The sequence below is a fragment of the Amia ocellicauda genome, chromosome 22 (genome assembly GCF_036373705.1).
Source record: "Amia ocellicauda isolate fAmiCal2 chromosome 22, fAmiCal2.hap1, whole genome shotgun sequence".
Taxonomy (NCBI): domain Eukaryota; kingdom Metazoa; phylum Chordata; class Actinopteri; order Amiiformes; family Amiidae; genus Amia; species Amia ocellicauda.
The window spans coordinates 12,038,702-12,060,251 of NC_089871.1; the positions used below are offsets into that span (position 1 = coordinate 12,038,702).

The 21,550-nt window shown below is 44.8% G+C and overlaps 1 protein-coding gene across 1 annotated transcript; it reads right to left on the reverse strand.

Moving 5' to 3' along the window:
* Window positions 1–539: 539 nt before the first annotated feature.
* On the reverse strand, window positions 540–14,602 carry rgmd (RGM domain family, member D). The gene is made up of 4 exons (XM_066695700.1): window positions 14,558–14,602; window positions 10,144–10,289; window positions 5,851–6,368; window positions 540–2,040 (listed from the first exon to the last, which is right to left on the reverse strand). Exons 1-4 carry the CDS (start codon window positions 14,584–14,586, stop codon window positions 1,339–1,341), a joined length of 1,395 nt encoding a protein of 464 aa, XP_066551797.1. The 5' UTR covers window positions 14,587–14,602; the 3' UTR covers window positions 540–1,338.
* Between the last annotated feature and the right edge of the window lie 6,948 nt (window positions 14,603–21,550).

A 21,550-nucleotide genomic window follows, 5' to 3' on the forward strand; every position in this document is an offset into this window, starting at 1 on the left:
AGCACTGAGGAGTGACAGACGGGTGCCCTGTTGACGAGTCTCCGAGGTGGCATGTTGGGTCTTTGGCTTTCCCTGGCAGATGATTGGACTGCTTCAAGACTTCGCAGAGGAGAAGCAATTGCCAGTGGTAAACCAACGCTGGAGAAGAAAACCCTCGTGCCCATTCCATCGTAAATACAAACTAATAAGGGGAGGCTGAGCCAAAAATAACAACCAGTTTCCTGTCTGTACTTTCTTTGCAGCAATTTATAGAAATTCACTGAACAAACAAAACAAAGAGGATTTCTTGTTTCTGACTTTTTAATATGGAAATAACAAAAGATTAAATGGCAAAAAAAAAAAAAATATTAGTTTGCTTTTTTTTTATTTTGTTTTTTTTCTTCTTACAAATACAGTTAGGTAACAGCAACACACAAGTGTACACCAATTACAGTTAAAACAACTCCTATGTACAGGCAGATTTACACATTATAAAACACATATATACACTCTTTTAATATATTATTATATAGAGGATTTGTTTCTTTATCTTATTAAAAAATACCACCAGGAGTAGGCAGGCTTGAGGAAGGAGTGTAAGAAAAAGAGTTCCATGTGCCGGTTTTATTACCATGCTACTACCACGCTGAAACCAGACTCTACAGAACTGACAACTACAAGAATGAAAGTCTTTAAAAAGCGACGTGGATAGGTAGTATTTTCATACAGTTGTTGGAACCCATTTCAGATACACAGATTTTCTAAGTGTGTGTCATGATTACTAGATGAGAGGGTGCAAAAAGGTTACAATACAATGTGCAACGAAGGAGCTGCCAGGATGAGCTGCAGTGTATGGCCACACCTGGAATCGTGGAAGACACAGCTTTGTCAATATCACGCACACTCCCGCCCCGGACCCCTCACTCGATGCAGCTGCGTGCACATTATTCAGTTTAAAGTATATATTTACACAAATCTCTGTTTAGCTGCCTTCACACGTCTCCCAGCATCCCCCCCCACCCCATCTCTCGCATTTAACCCCATCTTGGTTAGTTCTTTGCTTTCTGTTGCCCTGATTCCCCCTCTCTGCACAAAAGATCTAAAAGGTTCCGTTCTGAAATCCTCTTAAAGTGAACGTCTTTAACAATCAAAACGTTAGGAGGACTGCGTCTCTCAGTGTCTGGAAACGTCCTTGTGGGTTAGGACTCTGAAGGGAGGCTTGTAAGGGGAGGGTGAGAGAATGAATGGGAGCGGCGCCACAGCTGACTGGAGCTGCTCTGAAACAGGACTAGCCACAGATTTGCTTGGGCTCCTTCCTCAAGCTGAAAATACTTCCCTTTTTTCTTTGTAATTCACTTTCTACAAAAGCAGCAGCACTGCCAGGGCCAGCATGACCAACTGGGCTGTGCGGGAGCTGGGGCCCAGCGTGGGGGGGGTGGAGTTGTTGACGCGCGGCACCCTGGGCGAGTTCTGTTTCAGTTTGCTGGGCGGCAGGGCCTTGAGGTCCTCCAGAGCCCCGTAGGCGGCCATGGAGAACTCGGGGTCCCCAGTGGTGAGCAGGTCGAAGACACACGACTGAAAGTACACGTCCTCCACTTGCAGGATCTCCCGGCACTTGGCAGTGGCGCGGTCCACAGTGTAGGCCTGGCGGGGGGGCAGGGGGAGGCCGGACGCCGCACCCCCGGCCCCCTGCAGCCTCGGGCTGAGGTTCTGCCGGCTTAGCGTGTGCTCCTTGATGAGCTCGCTGCGGGGGCAGCCATGCAGGCAGAGCTGCAGCCCCCCACTCTCCTCGGAGAAGTTGAGGGTGTCCTCCGGGACGCGGATGGCGAAGGTGAGGTAGCGCCCCACCTGCCGCACGATGATGGACGTGCCGATGTAGCGCGCCTGGATCTCCACCTGCACCGAGGGCTGCTGGCCGCCAGCCCGCTCCACGATCCACAGACTGCCCCCGTCGCCCCCGCTGCGCGTCCCGTCCAGGAAGGCGGAGGGCAGGTCCTCTGTGGTGGCCTGGTACACCTTCTGCTCTGTGCAGCCCCGGAAGGACTTGAAGATCACAGTGATCTGCAACACAGAGAGAGAACATAAGACACCAAGACCACCAGCTCTACATGACTTGATGGGGAAAGGAAAGATAGAAGAAAAAAAAAGACAAAGGGATATACAGTGTTAGTATCAAAGACAGGAGGATTTATGATACTGGACTCTCAAAGGAGTTTGGGATTTAGGAGATGCAGGCATTGGTAGAAATTGTACCAATGAAACAGCAATGAATGACAGCTTCAACCCTTACTTGCCTCTCTCATGTATGGGTTTAACAAAGCTAAGCTCTGGTGCAGTCTGGGCTTTGCTAAATCTGAGGCACCCATATAGATTATTCATTTTCAGGAACGAAAAGTCATTTAACATAAGCTGTTACTTCTTCCACAGTACATGCATTTCCCTCTAGTGGCATTGTATTTCTGAAGACAGTCTAGCCTACACTGAGGCAAAATGCAGGAACAATTGTCAAAGATTTTCACAGTAGAAAGTGAAAAATAACACCCAACCCTCAAATACTTATTTATTTTTCTAAATCAAATTTTGAAACACACGCACTTTTTCTTAGTGCTTCCTTTTTTTTTTTTGGGAGGTGGGGGGGAGCAGTTTTACTGTAATGTACATTTTGCTTTGTTGTTCTACACACAATGTTTTGCTTTCTTTGTGTTTTTGCGGGAAGGGAGGTTAATGGAAGGCAGCGTGACCCTCACTGAGACTTTCTGGAGGTTTAATAGGACCCTGGAGCATCAGCCACTTCAAAGCGAGCTCTCGGCTGCTTTGGGCCGTTCAGCCAATTTCGAAAACCAAACACTGACTGCCATTAATCTGCGGCAGGAACAGGCCCTGGGAGAGAGGCCTGCAGTTTAAACCCCCTTGTTTTTTTGGAATTAACAGCTGCGTCGAGTTCTGGGAAGGAGACTGGAATTGAACTTAAATGTACTCTGGATTTAGATTTCTGCCATAGCTTGGAATATGAGGAAATTTACAGCATTGTACATCTGAATGTATACATATACATAAAAATGAGTAAGACGCCCCATGTAAGACCAGTCTGTGCAAAGGGCTTTGTCACCATGGAAACAGTGTGCATGCAGGATAGATCCACAAGAGGACTTTTAATATACAATAAAAGAGAGCTCCTAAAAATATATTTTTAAAAAGCAACCAAACCAAAGAATGCATTAATTGACACTGCTCCTGCAGAACTACTTTGTTGCAACACAAGGATGATGTATTCATACCAGGGAAAGGAAAAAATAAATAAAAATGCAACTATGTACAACCGCACTGCTGTATCTTCTAACTTGTTTATACTTCATCGATACCCATTTAACAGGCATTTTCCCAGGACAGTGATACAGTAGGATCATGGCGAATATAACCCGAGCCACACCTTTAGTTACAACAAACCTTAATGAGGCTATGCGAGTATCTATGAAGAACAGAATACGAAAGCTGAAAATCACTTGGCACTAAGCACCAAAAAATACATACAGCAATTACTGCACATCACTTTACATATGTGACCTACAGATGGGTTATTAGCATCCAACATGAATGGATCGGAAATCATCAACTCGAGTACTTAAAATAGCAGGTCTTGGATGACTATCTTCTCTGGAGACCAAAGGGGAACAGCACTCCTCGCCTCTTCAGACACTCTACTAGGATTTGGAGATTTTGGTAACAATTCCAAAAAGCACTCAAATCTGTAACAGTAACACCCTGACAAAGTCTTCATTTAACACCACTGCAATGCCAGAGGTCTCTAACCCTTGGCAGAGCTTTAATGCTAGTGAAAAATCGTGTTAGTCTTGATCGATTAAAACAATAATAGGTTCTATGAAGTTCAAACAAAGTGTTGGGACAAAACCAGCAGACTGTGGCTCAGCAGACCCCCCTGGTATCTACACCCATATTTGGAATCGACACCTGTGTATTCTGGATCCATTCACAGCACTGGCAGCACCCCAGTGGAATAAACATGGTCTTCCAAGTGTTCGTCAGCCAACTAAAACCACATCACACACACGCTACGCAAACGTTCAGAAGTCGAGAATGGATGATAGCAAGGCATGAGTTCCTCTTTGTAGCTATAACCAACATGCCATGAATGGCCACTAGGGGGAAGCAGCGGACCACACACAAGGTTTCCCAACTCAATGGTGACTTGCTCAGAGTTTCTATTCCTCCTCCTTCTCTAAACTGTACATGCATTCTGGGATCGCAGCAGACAGACCCACAGTACAGAAGAGCCCGGCTCCGTTCATTGTCCCCATCAGCCAAATAACCAGGAGCCACACAGCACTGCACTGTGGATTTCCTCAAATGCATTTACAGAGTTAAAGCAGAGTTCCCTGCAGAATGCCATCAAATCAAGAACTAAGCCACCTTTTATTAACGAGGACTACAACTTGAGTTTAAAACAAAGTTGCTGAAATATCCGACCGCCAGAATTTGATAAACGCAGAGCAAGAACAATGTCTAAAGTTATTCGGCTACAGGGAAGGACAGTACCACACAGGCCTCCATTCTGAAACCGTCAATCATCCTCAAATACAGCTCTGACGAATCTATTCTAAACAAGGGAGAAATAATAAAGCAAGCATCTCACGCAGCAGTGTACCTACATCACCCGATTTCGAGAACGTTAGCGGTATTTAAAAAAAAATCTTGTTGTCACCCAAGTGGGTCATTCTTTTGGAATGTACCTCCATCTCATTTCTCCAAACACGAAGTGCCGAGTCCAAAGGCAAAGCCAATAAGACTACCTGGTGCAAAGCACAAACTGGCCATGTGCACTTGACTGAGGGACTGGACTGGGGCTTCTTCTAACTGGTTTCATCCTCCATGCAGACAGATACTCAAATGGCAATTAACAACTTCATATCAAAATCAGTAATGCCTAAATCTAGATCATAAATCAATGCAGGGGCAGAGATGCCAAATCCTAACTGCCTGGCATTTGAACACCGATTTATTACGCATAGAGAAGAGGCTATGAGAACTTGTGAGGGGGTTGACAAGGCAATGCGGGCTCATGCGTTTCCCCCCCTGAAAGCGTGGAATATCCAATCATCCTTCAATGATGGACAGGAGTTAGACCAACTGCAGACTCTGTGCCATGCAGCCTGAACCCAATTGCCTTACTGGTGGCCTCAAAAACGACAGGTTTCAATATGTATTGGAGAGTCAGTCTTAATGCCTCGTCTTGGATTTCTAAGCCCATTTTTTTTTTTTTTAACTTTATACAATGTTAAACTAATTTGCACATGCCCTACTCCATTGCTCCTCTATACCTCCCGAAGTCATTAGGCAGTGTGCAGACTACTTTTTCTTCCATTGTGCATCTGCAGCTTGTTAATGCCAGCTGGAAATATAGTCTCGGTGGTCTGGTGTCTGCGTTTTTGGGAGACAAACGCTACTGTGCAGACCTGGGTGGACCTCCAGACTTGGGAGTTTTTACTGGAAAGCGCCCTTACACATGCCTGGCACAAGAAACCCTACGCAAGACAAAAATGTGCAGTACAGTCACTGTCAGTATTCCTTTAAACAGGGCTGTGCCATGCCAGTATTTTGGGGCGCAGCTCAAGTTTGTTTTACATCTGGCAGTGGCCAAATCCCATTAAGGACCAGGAACAAGGGAATGTTTTAAACGCAATGTTGAGCTGAATCAACTAGAAGGTTTTAGTTGGAACAAAAAAATAACATGGAACAGCAGTGGATTCAAAAGACTGGAGTTGGGAAACAAAGTAGACGACAAAACAAAATAAACAGACATTCCCCAGCTGGGCTTCAACAGGAGAGGAGGGGGGTGGTACAGTGGCACCATACCTTGCTGGTTGCCGTTGCGCTGGATCCCTGGACGACCGGCACATTGGTGACCTGCACGGACAGGAAGCGGTTGTCGATGAGGGGCCAGGCACCCTCCACTTTACAAGTCTGAAATTCATCCCGGAACGTCCGCAAGTGGGGGTCCCCAAATAATCCACAGTGAGCGTACTTCTTCTGCGAGCCGGCAGCGCCCGAGGCCAGCGCCCTGCTCTCGTAGTCGCACAGTTCCGACACGACCGGGTGCGAGGTTCCCTGGGCCTTGTTGGCCGGGGAGGTGGGGCCGTCGCTGGAGCAGTTGTGCTGGGAGAAGAGCTCCTTGATGCGGAAGACGGCGGAGTGGTAGACCAGGTCACCGCGACAGCTGCGCGCGGTACGCCGGGTGCATAGAGAGTAGGCCCTCAGTGCGATGCAATAGTCCACGTCCGTCGCCGGGGCCTCGTCCTGCAGGCTGCTGGACGGAGAGGTGGCGCCAACGTACTCCGCATTGCAGCGCTGGATACGGCACTGCTGGCAATGTGCTGCGGAAGGGAGAGAAGCCAAAGACAGGGGCGGTTAAGACAGAGGAAACACCAGCACACAGATAAGCGAGGGTTCGACAGAAGGGACAAATCACGCAAACTCCATATTTTTATTACTCATCAAACTTGCTATAAAGTGCTCTAGTTCCTACATTGTCATGATCATTTACTGTATACTACAGCTGACCGGCCAAAACCCCACGGGCGAAAGCTGTGGTTTGGTGGTTGTACTGTTACGATTTGAATCCAACTTATTTGAACGTTTCTGCAATTCACGGGACGAAAGAAAAGGAACACAACCAGACTCCACAACAATTCCAGGCATTTCCATGTGCACATTTTTTGTTTTGTTTTCCGTCGGGTTCTTTATTGGTTCCAGACGTAACTCACCATAGAATTAACTAATAAAATATAAATGATAAAATATACACAACAAAACAGGGCACAGGGATGACTCTGGGTGGGGGGTGGGAAGAGAACACCAAGACAAAAACTAAAGCCATCAGCCCGAAATGTGATCCATTTTAGCGTGTAGAAGGGCGTTGAATGAGTGTTTTTTTTTTTTGGGTAGCAAAAGTTAAAAGAGGCTTGAAACCAGCTTGGGTGTATTCATCACCTTCTTCAAGCTGGGCCAACAAAATGTCCCAAGCATCTGTTTGCTTTTGCCTGACGATTTATTACATCAAAGTGTGGGGCTGGGCTATGACTCAGGAGAGAGCAGTTTCCACCGCAGTCTCCGGTGACAGAGTGCTATAAATCACACCCTTCCTGAACACCAGTGCAGTCGGTCAAAGCAAAGAGATGGGAAAAAACATCATGCTTGATGCCTCTGAACAGGTCCCAGTCAGTGTGACATGGTAAATGCACTGCACATGCAAACGCTGTCCTTCCCAACTGCAGGGATGGATATCGGACTCCTCTTGCACAGCAGTTTAGTTTTTTTTTTTTTTCCTCCATGAGCTGTAAGGTCTGGAATATAAGCCAAGTCCAGGTACTGGATATTTAATGCACAGTTGTCTTATCTACAGCAGGTTTGAACTGGTATTAATGTGGATTTAATATTAGAAAATGTTCTGCTTTGTTAGTGCAAGTAATGAAAATTAAAAAAAAAAAAAAGATACCAAGAGGTGTAAAACCTGACACGGATCAAATTACCAGGCAATCGAGACCATGGTCGTTCCTGCAACATAAATAGTGGATGGATGTGGGCTGGATACTAGGGGGCTGCAATAATACACACTGTAGTTTCAAAAAAGGACAAAGCAGACCTGTGTAATATTTTAATGGCAGAATGACCATCTTCCCTATAAATTACCTCCACTTCCTGTTCTAGCAAGTTGACATTTCACATGCCTAGCGAAACACAACCACACAAATAGCCAAACAGCCAAAAAGAGGCTCATTGCTATCATTTCAGTCAGGGTTGGTCTCCTTAGGAACACTCACCACCACCCCCCCCGACCCGAGAAGTGGAAGCTAGAAGTCTAGTTTTGCGAAATAAAGGAAAAATACAGTAAAAAAAAATAAAAAATAAATACAGCTAATGGCTTTGAGTACCATGCTTGGTCAATTGTCTTCAGAGACTAAGATACCAATACCCACCCCCCCACTTCCTCTTCAGGAGTCACAACAGTGAGGTGAAAGTTCAACACTGCAGTGTTCGGCAGCTCCTTTAAAAATTCCACGTTGAAGACCATCCCCTGGAGTCTGTTGATCACATGCATTCCTGCGTCTTACCTCACACTACAGGCCAACATTGTCCGTAGACCAGTAGAGTTCAGATTTGTAAGAACTTTATGAATGCAGTCATGGGCTTTAATATCAACAAATAGTTTTTGGATGACTATTTCCTCAGGCAAATGGTGTTTTTTTTTTTTTTAATCTGGTCATAAAGGCTTTGATCTTTCACAGGGCCATTAGGATGGCCAACCAGAGGTTCTAAGAAGTGTTCTCCAAGAATGTGAGATGTTTTATTTTTTAAATCACATGCAAACATAAACAGCCTACCTGACCACAGTAAAATGAGTAAATAAATGCACACCACACAGAGAACCAAACGCTTTATCACTTTAGCAGACAGTTAAAATAATTTTAAAAGTATAGGTTCACACTTCTGTGCATGTTCCCTTAGCAGAGAAAGTGAAGTACAGCTTCTATGTCAGAAAAATCTTTGGGCTTTTCCTGGGAGGCCTTGAGTGATAAAATCGCGGTGGGAAACAGTTAATTAAAGGGCGCATATATACATGCATAGCCGGGGGGGACTGGTTGGCTGGCTCTCAATCTCAACATTGCACCAGCAGTATAAACCCTTAGCAGGCCCTGGGATCAAAATCAATCCGTAAACAGAATAAATTAGGGTCTTTTAACCCTGCTGTTTTGCATCAGTAACACATTTGCGGATTATCGGTTTAATGCATTTCAAAGGGTTTCCAAACGCATGCCTCAAAAGTTTGTTGCGTGTGCAGCAGGGATGAAGAGTTGCATGCAATGGTCAAATCAAAGTTGCTGTCCAAAGTGTGTGAAACCAAAGAAAACATGTTACAATATATAAACGGGGAAATCGGTGGGCAGCTTCATAAATGCGTTTCTGATGGCTAACTGAAGGGTGTAAGAAAACCCCTCGCCAATATTTACCCAAGGATCTCAGTCACGTTTGCCCTGCCAGCCCCACGGCTTTGGATAAAGATACACCACATAACCCTACCAATACACAACGTTGCTGCAAGGTTAAATAGTCACCTGGGAACACACACAGTTTAAAAGCAAGTGTTTTTTCGCTACCATCCTTTTTGTTGCTGCAGTGGCAGGACTTTGCTTTAGTAATAATTTGTATCGTCAAGTCACCAAATATATAACACCCCCACGTATTATTTTACAAATAAACACCGTCGACCCAATGAGAAATGGCTGCTGTGACGATTAGGTCAACAAGACCAATTTAAATTAGCGTGAGGGGCTGTAAAACTTTATAACAAATTATTTTATTTATTTCGCCAAATGTTACACAAATGTTATCAGTCACGTTATTTGACTTCGCAAACTATTCTCTGCGTTTTGATTGATTAATTGGTTACAAAATATCCACAGAGCAGACTGGTCCCCAACAAAGATACACTGTTATAAGGCCCGAGAGAGAGAGAGAGAGAGAGAGAGAGAGAGAGAGAGAGAGTTTACTTCAGAGGAAAGAAAGGGGGAAGAGAAACTGCAACAGTTTCGCAGAGGTTGAAAGTCTTGTCCCCGGAGACACGGTACCCCGGGCGAGAAAAGAAAAAGCGTGTTTTTGTCGGTCTAGATTGAGACAAATCAACCGAAATCTCGCACCCCCTCCCAAACTGGACACGTTTATTCAATTAGCCAGCGGAAAAACGTTCATCTGATTAATACGATCGTTTAAGCCGTTCAAACTATGCATATCCTGAAAATACTAAAACGTTTTAAAACATGCATCTTCTACCCCATTTTGTATTATAGAAGTGTTGCAACTTTACAGAGGGAGATCCGGTTTCCCGTTATTAATGACCAAAAAATAAAAACCCATAGAGGCTTAATTCGAATTACTTGTGTATGCAAATATTAACGTTACTTTAATACCCAGGAGGAAAAAGTTGCTTTGATTGCAAAAACCGCTTGCTTGAACCAGCGAAGACCCATTGGTGTCTGGACACCATGTCTGAAGTTTTGCACAACTTTGGCGAGGCACAAGACACGAAAACACAAACCGCAAACTTTGGGGGTTTTGCATGCAAACACACACCATGGTGGACACTGCTCTTACCTGCTCTAGGCCACAGTGAGAAGAATACCATCATAAACGAAACGGAGGTCCAAAGCTGCCGCTTAGCCAGGTTTTGAGGTCCGCTTCTCCCCATGCCAATCCATCCAGTTCCAATGGGGATCCTCGACTGCGCCGCGGCGCCGCAGCTGCGGGAAATTAAAGCGCAGTTCACGTCGCCTGCAGGACCTGTCACTCAAGAGCACTGGGGGGCGGGGGGAGGAGCCAGGGAGCGGGAGTACGCTGGGACGCAGGTGGCGAGGGCGACCAATGGGAACGCCGATCGCACTACTGTATTTGCATATCGAGCCTCGTCTGCTGTGTCAATCAGGCCCGCAGCCAATGAGAAGCGCCGTTTTCTGGAGCACGCGGAGGAGGGGAGGCGCTAGTGTGACTCCGGGAGAGAGAAGAGGATTAAGAAAAACATCCACCGCCCCACTGTTGTTAAAGAAGCAGTCCATATTTTATGCACCATTGAAAGCACTAGTTTGAGTCTGTTACATGCATTGCGCCATACATTTAAAAGTTGAATGAATGCACAGGCGGCATTGCCATGGCCAACCTTTCTCTTTCCACATGTTTTTTTTTATGGAGCTGGCTGACACTTGTGGCCCGGCCATGTGGAATAGCAAGGCTTGTAAGGGTGTCAGCAGAGCTGTTTGATCTAGCCAAGATCTTAATGGAAGCTGTAAAGCAAATGGTCAAACACAAACAAAATACTGCTTGAATTACCGTTCCCACCTGGTGTAAAAATAAAGCATATGCTAATGACTGTAACAGGACACAAGTCTTAAAGGGCATGCTCTATTTGTGTAAAAAACATATATATATATATATATATATATATATATATATATATATATATATTTGAAAAATGTGTGTGGTACATTTACCAACATTAAGGTTCCAGTTTCCCTAAGTGGCACTTACTTCCCTCTTTGTAAAGTTAATCTAAGCCTTTTGGTTTTCAGCAGCTGGTCTGCAGTGACCTACATATATTATTATTATTATTATTATTATGTACCTTTATGAGTGACTTTCAAAAATATGCATGTATCATTTGGTCTCCTACTCAGCAGAATAATCATTTAAAAAAATCAAAAACAATTTCTTCAAACAGAGTTAGTTAAAAATGAACAAACAAAACGGTTTATCAGTTTTGAGTAACAACCAACCTACAGCAATGACTGCCACAATGATAAATCAGTATAATTGGTTTTCAAGGCCCTTAATACCAGCAGTGCACTGCACACATAAAACATTTCTCGAAAAGACACTTCGACACTTTCACCCGCCTGTACGCAATGTTTGTTTCACACAGACGGATGAACCGATCTGATCGCGTTATATCCCACCTTGACACCCCGTTGCTGGATCCCATTAGAGCGCTTGTCCCTTGAGGTCTGCCATGAAGCGCCCATGTGAGATTGTGCTGTGAATCCTGTCAGGCTGATTCCATGTCATTGTAAAAAAAAAAACTCCAATAAAACACAGCTGCAGTTCATCCCTGCGGTGGCGCAGAAGATGGCCTTTGATCCTTGTGCACAGGCTCTCTGGGGCTTTCCTCTTGCACTATGTGCTTCTGATTGGTTTATTATATGTGTATATGTATGTGTATATATATATATATATATATATATATATATATATATGACTTGGCTGTTTACAAAGCTGTGAAGCAACAGTGTGGCAAACATCTGCCTTTCCACATCTCCATAGTGTGACTGATTTATTACATTGATTCAGGATTCTGAAATGTTCACCGTTTGAAATGCAAGGGAGAAACCCCACAGAATCGGGTGTCTAAAGAGTGATGTGTATTCTGCTAGGGAGATGCATGGTGATGCATGTGCTCAGCAAACAGACATGAGGTTTTTATATCTAAAACATTCTCCCATTGTGACGCGATCCTCGGTGTGGACGGCCTCCCAGCAGGCATCTGCTGAGCACAGGAGGATGGCAGCTGAGCCCTCATACTGAGATCAGTAGCTCTGTTTAATCAGCTGGCTGAGCACAGGCCAAAAGGACGAGGGATGGCGTGATGACCACGAAATCAAGCTCAGGGTTTCGTAGGGGTCACATCGGAAACGCTTATCCAGAACAGGGGAGAGAATTGGGGCAGATGAGAGCAAATGCTTTAAACTTACAAGCATGGAAAGTACAGCTACACTGACCATGTGCATCATGGGAAACAAGAATAGCATTTGAAATGTTTTATTCTGGGTCAAAATGCGATGTCGCCTCTGAAGGTATTTAATTTGGCTGACACTGACACTGACACTGCTCCACAGAGATGCTTTACAGCATGTGTGTCCGCATGTGTGATATTTATATATATATATAGTAGATAGGAGAGATGCACGGCACTTTCAGAAAGATCCGTGTTTGTCATGGCAGGATTACAGGAGCTCTTGAGTTACTTTAGGTGCTGTCAATGCCATAGATCCTTTGGAAGGAAGCTGCGCTCGATCTGGACCAGGAGCTAAGCCCTGCTTGTAAACACTAGAATTCCTGGGCTGTGGCAACTGAGAGGACGAGAGAGGGAGGTATGACTACAATTTTTCCAAGGCCTGTGTCACGCTTAAAAGGGCCCAACACCCGTGTCATGGAAACACAGTGTGTTCTATAACTGGTGGTGTGTGAGTGTGTGTGTATGTGGGTGTGTGTGTGTGCTAGGGGGTGTGTGTAAAATGGATGTGAATCAATTGACCTCTCGTTCCAAAACAGTACATTTATGCTGTTTTTCTTGGGTCTGGAATAAGCATGGAAACACATAGATCAACGTGGCCATGGAGGAGCACTGGTGTTTGGGTTTGTGTAAATGGCCAACCCTGTTGTCCAGGAGGTTAAGCAGTGTGACGGGCCAACTAAAATCTACCTGTGTGTCAATCCACAAGGTTTACCTTTATGTTCAGCTGCAGGAACTCAGGAGCAGAGGTTTCGTTCATAAGAAAAAAGGGAAACAGGCCGGTATGTCTTAGAGCCTGGTTGTCAACATCTCTGCAGCCATAAACTGTTGGCAAAAGGACTGGGAAGGAGTGTGGAGTTGGGGGATGGGGGTAGGGGGGGAAATCTGGCTGAGAAGAGTTTGAAGCCAAGTGTGATGTCATCGCCATAAATCCTAAATTGGAATGGGAGAGACCCGCCTGAACAGCTATCCTCTTTTGATTTCCCCAGATTTACGGCTGATGTTTCAGGGTTAAAATATTCCTTCTTCTTGGGTGCGGCTGCTGATTTCTTTACTCTCATGTGCAGCGAAACAACCCGCACAAATGCAAGCATTCCCGTTTCTTCCAGCGTTCATCTCGTGCTCTCTCTGTCTCTCTATTTCCCTGACCTTCTTTCTTTTCTTCAGACTCACAACCTGTGTGTGTGTGGGTGGGTGTGTGTGTTAATGTGGTGGATTGCGGCCAGTTTTCCATTGCTGGCCTTGTTTCTCATTTATATTACTGGAAAGAAGAAAAAAAAAGGCGTCTGCAAGAATCGCAGCTGTTTGGTTTCGCAATAAAATGACAGCATTGGTCAGTGTTTGCAGTTTACTCCGAGATACAGAAAATTCTGGTCTCTGGGGCTCAGTCTACATGCATGCTGTTCTCCCAAGTTAGCGTGGAACATAGATCTACATATGGAATTATAGTAAAAACATTATAATGAAAATATATAATGAAAACATATAATGGACAGACAGACAGATAGGTAGGTAGATATACAGATAGACAGTGAGGCTGTCATATAACAAACATGACAGAACACACACACACCCCCACACATAAACAGGCACAAGGTTTCAAAAACGCGCTGCCTCCACACTAGAGTTGTTCTGTCTTTGCTGTCACCTCCTTGAACTTGCCGTGAACCTGAACTCTGACAGATATTGGATCAACTTGACCCCACCCCCCCACCCCCCCACCCCCACCATCACCATACACACACAATCGACTGATTCAGGTGGAGCATTAGCCCTGGAGTAGGGTCCACACCGACCCAGAGAGGGAAGAGAGGACTGGAAATTGAAGTCAACACCATCCAATTGGAACGGCCACAGCAATTCCAAGTGTCCTTCTCTTCCGTCTGATGCTCATTCTTCTAGCAACAAGACTGCATTCATTTTAGGTAGTGCATTGTGTTTTTTATGACAATTTAAGCACCGTCACTAAAGGAGGGAGGACGCTCCTCAAAATAACCAGATGAGGGGAGGCTGTTGGGTCCATTTTGGTCAATCAGGATCTTGAAAGCCTCCTAATCTCCTCGAGACCCTTCCCCAATGCTCTCCAGTGACACCCACTACAATATGATGGTGCAGATCTATTGGTCCATGCCCCGCCCCCCGTTGTTGTGTTGTTTGTCTTATTGTAGTCTGTTTCAAGTATTGGTTGTTCAAACACACACACACAAACAAGAGGTTTACACAACTCACCCTTTCGAAAGCTCCTTTTGGGACACCATTGTGTTTTCCCTCCTGCAAAAACAAAAATGAAAGACTTAAGTATAGAAATAATAATTTACAAAGAACATTAGAACATTATAGAACATTATATATATATATATATATATATATATATATATATATATATATATATATATAGTTTAGTTCACTGTATAAACCTGGCACAGGGAAGGAGACAGATCCCTTGTCCAGGCACACAGGAGAAATGCTGTTGGCTATGACCAGAGGAGGAAGAAACAAAGAGTTCCCTCTCTTCCTTTCTCCATCTTTTGCATTTTCATTATTTTAATTTCTTTCTTTAGTTTTTTCTTCCAAGTGCATTGCCTTGCTGGGACCAGTTATTTTCTTTCAGCCAGTTAACAAGAGCCTGAGCAAATTGTTGGGCTGCATCAGGTTAAAAAAAAAAGAAAGAAAGAAAAAGAAGAAATGTGCACCAGTACATCTCGACTGACACTAGATCGCTTGTTTTAATACAATAGAAAATGAGGTCAGCTGGGTAAAATTAGCCTTCTGTCTCATGGCAGGCCTGAATCCCAGACTAGTGAGAAGGAACGGCTGGTCTCGATTTGTCCAAAGAACGAGGGATTGCAGAGTGGTGGTGTGGGGGGTGGGGGGGGGAGAGAGAGAGAGAGAGATAGGTAAAAACTGAGAAAGTGAAAGTAGGTGGGGAGTGGGGTAAAAAAATAAGTACAAAAATATCAATAAGCGAAAGAAAAGAGTCAGGGAGAGAGAGAAATAACTTTTAAATATACTTTATTAACCAGCTTTAAGAGAAGGGAAGAGAGGCAGAAGGAGAAAGTGAGCTGCAGAGGGAGAGAGAAAAGATAGAAAAAGAGGGAGAGAGCGGTGGACAGGATTGTATTTCTCTCTGGCTGTGTGGCTGTGCTGCTCCACATGTTCCTCATTACAATCCTGACACTGTGAGCTGGGCCTCTCTCTCTCTCCCTCTCTCTCTCTGTCCTCTGATATTTGCGTTATTAGGCCCAACATTGGCTTTGCTCTTCAAACAGCTTAAACGCCGCTTTCAAAAACTGGACTGTCCTACAAAACAACACAACACAACACAATCCTTTAGATGTCTGCATGGTCTTTAGTTGTTTTTTATTACCTCAAGCTACTGTCTAATTTTAAACCTGAACTAAAATCCCTTTGTAAATATAGAGATTATAGAAAATAATAAAAAAAAACTTGTCTGAAACACCCAACAGACTATGCTGGCGAGCGTCATAAACACAGACTTCTTCAAATCCAGTTGAATTCTTAGACAACGGTTGAGAAATGGGCTTCAGCCGACTGGAGAGACCGGTCACAGCGGCACACGCTTACAACTCACATGTCAGACAACGGACACAACACAGCAGCTGCAACATGACGAATCGTAGAAGGAAAAAAAAAAGGGGAAAAATAGAAAGCAGACAAAGCCTTTTGTTTAATGGCAGGGTCTTGTGTTCAGTTGAAATTGGCTCAATCTCCAGGACCAAGACCTACAGACAACGCCCCCCCCCCTTCCTGCTCCCTTTAAAATGTGCCTGGGTTGTGTGTGTGTGGGGGGGGTGTTTCTAGAGGGGAGATAAGAGAGAGCGAGGTGTGAGTTACTCAAGAGAGAACCTGATAAGATCTTCCCTGTAGGATCTCACTGACAGCCCCTGATTGATGCCTGACAGCTCTCAGAAGTGGCTGGTTGGGGAGAGTTGGAGGATTGCCTGTGAGTCTGTGCTTGTGTGTGCATGTGGCTGCACGCACGTGTCAGTCTGTGTGTTTCCGCTGCAGGCATGTGTGAATTTGCACGTGTGATTTTGGGACCATTTTGTTGTGCATCTCTGCATGTGAGTGTGTGTGTGTGTGAACGTCTGTAGGAGCTTGAGAGAAAGTGTGAAACTTTAATTTCCACGTAGATGTTGCTTTGAGAGAATGTGGCGGAGCTGATTTGGAGTCATTTTTATTCATGAAATGATCACACTGGATTGCTCCAAGCCTAGTGCAGGACAGGTAAAGACCTCTCTGCCAGAGCTGAATGGGAGCCAGAGCTAGACATGTGCAACCCTCTCTCAAAGATGTCAAAGTACAGGAATGTAGCACTTGGGGATTTATCTCTGTCTGCCCCCCACCATTCACATTTTCTCTCCCTGTCAAACAAATGTTGTTGATGCATATTTTAAAACCCAACACTCACGGAAAAGACCATCGTCAGGCAGGTAACCTAAGCTTTGGGGTCGGGGGGGGTGGCTTTTGTGTTGGTGAAGGGAAGGTTGAGGTGGAGAGGAGAATGGGGGGGCGGCTTCTAATCCCTTTGGCTGGCAGGTTTGATATGGGTGAGCAGGCTTGATCTTTGACTCCGGCGTTGTGCACCTGAGCTCAGGTGGGGTAATGGCCCCAGAGCCCCCAGGTGGGAAGGGGGGGTTGGATTAAAAGGATCTTTTTACACTCTGGATGAGGTGCCAAGGCAGTGGGGATTAACAAAGGACCAGTGTCTTATTTTAACCCTCTGCAGCCCCATGACCAGTCCCCTTGAATTGACATTTTCCCCTTGAGTGTCAGAGTTGAAGGGTGTTACTCAAAGCACATCCACACACTAGAGTCCATGAGCTTGTTAAAGGCAAAGCAACCGTATTGAATACATCTGAACCCAGCACGGTAGAGAAAGGATAGATAATGCTTTCCACCAATTTCACAGTTTCTCTGAACTTTGGGTGACACTCAGTGTGCTGATTAAAAAGACACGTATCAAACTCTAAGAAAGAAAAGCAAAAGGAAAAGAAAACAGGAAGAGAGAGAAGGAAGCCTCCTTCCCCGCCACAGATGGGAAAGAGCTCAGGGAGACAAAGCCTGGAATGAAAGCACAGGCCCTGATTCCAGACGTGCTGAATGGCTTCCCCAGTGAAGGAACTTGAAAGAGACACTTTATCTACACAGCCAATATGTTTTCCCTCACTGACAGGCGCGAGGCCAGTCTGTCCAGTTAAACCCTTCTGAAAGCTTATTCTGGTAAATTGATTCTACTTGCCTCTATGATATACCATGATAATGTTTTCCAAGGCATATTGACTATGGTAGACCATGGTTCATTCCTAGTACAATGTTGTACAGCTGGAATGAAGGCATGTTTAAACCATAGTAAACCACTTTAAAATATGGTACAAGCAAACACAGTAGGACCAGATTGAAAATGCACAAATCCCATGGTATATTTACCAGGGTAAACTAGGCATATCTATTCCAGTTTTATTCCAGTTGGTGTTATTCGTGGGATATTTGTTCCTAACTCATAAATTATATCAGCCGTTTCCAGCTATTCCAGCTCACTGGTATCCTCTGAACAATCAGTCCCAGCGATGAGGGGAACAGCAGAGACGAGAAGTGTGCAGTCACAGTGTGGGGAGGGAGGACAGTCAACACAGATGCAGTAGACTCCCAGGGCCATTGTTTTACCCAGCTGTCACAGCTCCAGTGGCCCTCTGTGTTCCCCAGTGAGCAGCCCTGTGGTGCAGAAGCAGTTTAGCATGGGCAGGCAATCTTGGGCACACCAGCATGTATTTGTTTTGGAAAAAAGGAGGGTGGTGCCAACTTCGTGCCCAAGTGTTATTACCACAACGTCTCAGGCAAAGAGACAGCCACATAGAGTTACAGTTAGAGTGAGCTGAATCGCGATATATGGTAGGGACTGTAAAGTTACCCTTTGATTTGTCTCCAGTTTAATAATACAGTTTTTTGGAGCATATGTATCAGTGTGTAGAGGACTGCTATTTCTGATTTATTTTTTACTGCAGCCTGATGATTTTGGATGATTTTTAATAATATAATTACACATACTACTACAGCACTACCAGTTTCATAGGAGCTACTGCTATGATTGTTACTACTCACACAATAGTGCAGTGGCTTCCCTAGTCTTTGCACTACTACTACAACTATTACTACCACCCTTGGTACTTCTACAGGTTCTGTTGTGCTACTACTAGTGCAATGTGTCCGAGTTACACTGTCAGGTTTACTACTGCGGTGACACTGCCTATGAAAGGACGTGCTCTGGCACAGAGAGGCAGCCCTGCTGGCCGGCCTGCTGTTCTGTACACTCGATATTTTCTGTTCTGTTTTCTTTTTCCTTTTCTTTCTTTCTTTTTTTTTTCCACGGGACTCATGAAGGAAAGCTGGCTCGTATGTGTCTCCCTTTTCTGTTTTTTACGAGGGGAAAGCTACTGGCTGAGGGGGCTGGGGAAGAGGGAGTGGTGGAAAGAGAGAGAGAGAGAGAGAGAACAACACAAAGAGAAGGCAGCAGAGGGATTTACTAATATACAAACACAGATGTGAGAGAGGGAGGGCGATGTGGAAAAGGTAGAAGAACAGACACAGAGCGAGAAAGAAGATGGAGAGAGAGAGGAAAGGAAGAGATTATGGTGCCACACACTAGCTCACACACCTGCTCTGGCCTCCCTCTGCTCACCAGCCGGTAACTGGTTGCCCAGGGGGATGTAAGAAATAAGGCCCCTTGCTCTCCATCCTATTTGGCCAACCTCTTTTCTCCTCTTCACCCTCCAGTCTCCCCACGTTCCACCAACACTTCATGTCAATTGAGTCAATAATCAATCCATTTTCCTCACACCTTATTTATTTATTTAATATATGTTTAAATAAATAAACCTACTCATTGGAACTACTAATAAAATATTTGTTGTGTCTAATCAAACACAAACACACACAAAAAAAATCAAAGTCTTGTGTGCGTCTCCCTCCATGCAGTCCAGTTACTATGAGCTCCTCCGGCTCCTTCTGTCCAAACCCCGCCCCCACCGTGGCCCACCCCCACCTCCGATTGGCTCAGCCTCTGAAACTTTGTGTGTGGCCCTGCCCCCCGCCCCAGGGCTAGGCAGTGAGCAAGACAGACAGCCAACAAATTGCTCTTTAATGACTCTAGTGAGGTGCAGCGCTGCCTCCCCTCCAGATCAGAGACAACCATCTTAAAAGTCTTCATTAGACACTAAAACAGATAATGGCAGGGACACCCAGACCACATTTCAACCTTTACGAGCTTGGCGTCTCCCAGTATTTACTGCTGGAGCACGAGACTCTGTAATACAGAGCCAGGGGAGCAACAGTCAGGCATAACACAGCGTACATCGGATAGAAACTTCTGAGCGTTGAGGATGGGGATTGGAGGCGTGTTAGAGTAAAAGACAGGGCGGAGGGCGGAGAGAAAGAGAGAGAGGGAAAGGACAACCATCTCAATCCACAACTGATTGTGTGTTCGGGTTTTGCTTCATTTAAGATGACTGAACTAATTGCATCTTGCTGCTCAATCCCCCCTACTTAATAAATCCCAGATTGATTACCTCCAGAGACAAACTCTTTGGGTCTTTTTTGCATGAAACAGGATCTAAAGAGTAGTAGTCTGGAGCATGTAAATCAAAGAATGACCATCTGGCTGCACCCATACGTCAGAGTCAATCACTGTGATTGAGACAAACCGGACTGCAACACAGTGGCTTACTCTGCAAGACTGGGAACATCCTTTGGTATCTTGTGCAATCTGCCAAACGGACAAATTGCTTTCCCCTCATTCGAATCCGTCTCCTCCTGCACATTGCCTTGGACTAATCTGCTACTTGTAGCTGTCTAGCGGGTGGATGTGGCGCTCTGACAGCCACTCCTCCGTCTTGGCCTAGGGCATCTGGAGAAGATACTGTTCTTGGCAGAGAGAGAAGCAAGAGAGCTCCCCCACCAACACACACTCACTAGGGAGTGTGAATATACAAGCACACCAATTTTGGATGGCACAAAGGCCCCTAGTGCAAACGATAACACACACACACAGGCATATGATCAGGAGGATGCAGGAGCCACCTGACTGCACTACTATAACTTTTGTCCCCCTACATGGACGTCTTGTGGCAGTTATGAAATTGAACGATGCAGGGGATGGTGTCCTTGTTTTTACAGGATCTGTGCTTCTCTCCGCACCACACAATGTGGCCGTCTTCATTTCTGCAGAATGTCAGTCTGACTGCCTGCCACACACACGCACACAAACACACACACGGTGGATCTAGCCAAGGCAACACATTGTAGACTGATGTGATTCCCTCTGGGGCAAGAAACAGGGTGTGTTGCTGGAACTGCACCATGACTGGGGGAGCCGTGACTCAGAGTAATTAGCACAGAAGCCTAGCTCAAAGGCAATTCATTCACCCATCATGACTGAAAAATACATGTCTCAATTTTAAACCTTTAAAAAGACGTAATAGTCAAACCATAAAAATAATCTTCTTGGATTAACTGTCTTGAAAATGACAGTGATGCTTGCTTTCTACATGTCTGTGATTTTTTTTTCATACTTTCACTATTTATGGGAGAGAGAGAAATATGTGATTTTTAAAACCTGGATTCTGTTTTATTTCCTTCAAAATTCAGGGATAAAATTGTCTGTACAAGGAGTTTGGCTTTCTCTGAAACATTTAATATATCAAACAAGACAAACATGATCAGGAGAATATTGGTTTGTTACTTCATTCTTTTATAAGAGACTACCAAAGACAGCTAATTTAATTTTGAATTATGTACAAATATCCCATTAATAACACCAATCAAATGCAATGTTTCTTACTTCTCTGTATAATTTAAAGCAGGCAGTGCTTGGGGCACTTCTTCCATATTATCACATTTGACCACATTAAACAAGAGTGTAGCATGCAATATGTAAAACTGTAAAACACTGTATGTGTATTTCCCATTCAGCTAAGGCACTCATAGGTTGTCGTAAAACACTGACCCAGCTGTGCCAACACACTAACACGGTGAACTAAGAGCATCTCGTCACAAGCTGTCCAGTTGTGGTCAGGTCAGAATCCACAAAAGATTGATTGTTTCAATTCGTCTCCCCCACTTTGCTCTATCGCTTTACTAGTCACACCTAAAACGCTTGCAGATTGCCGCAATTAATCTGTGTATTGATTATGCCTCCTATGTGAG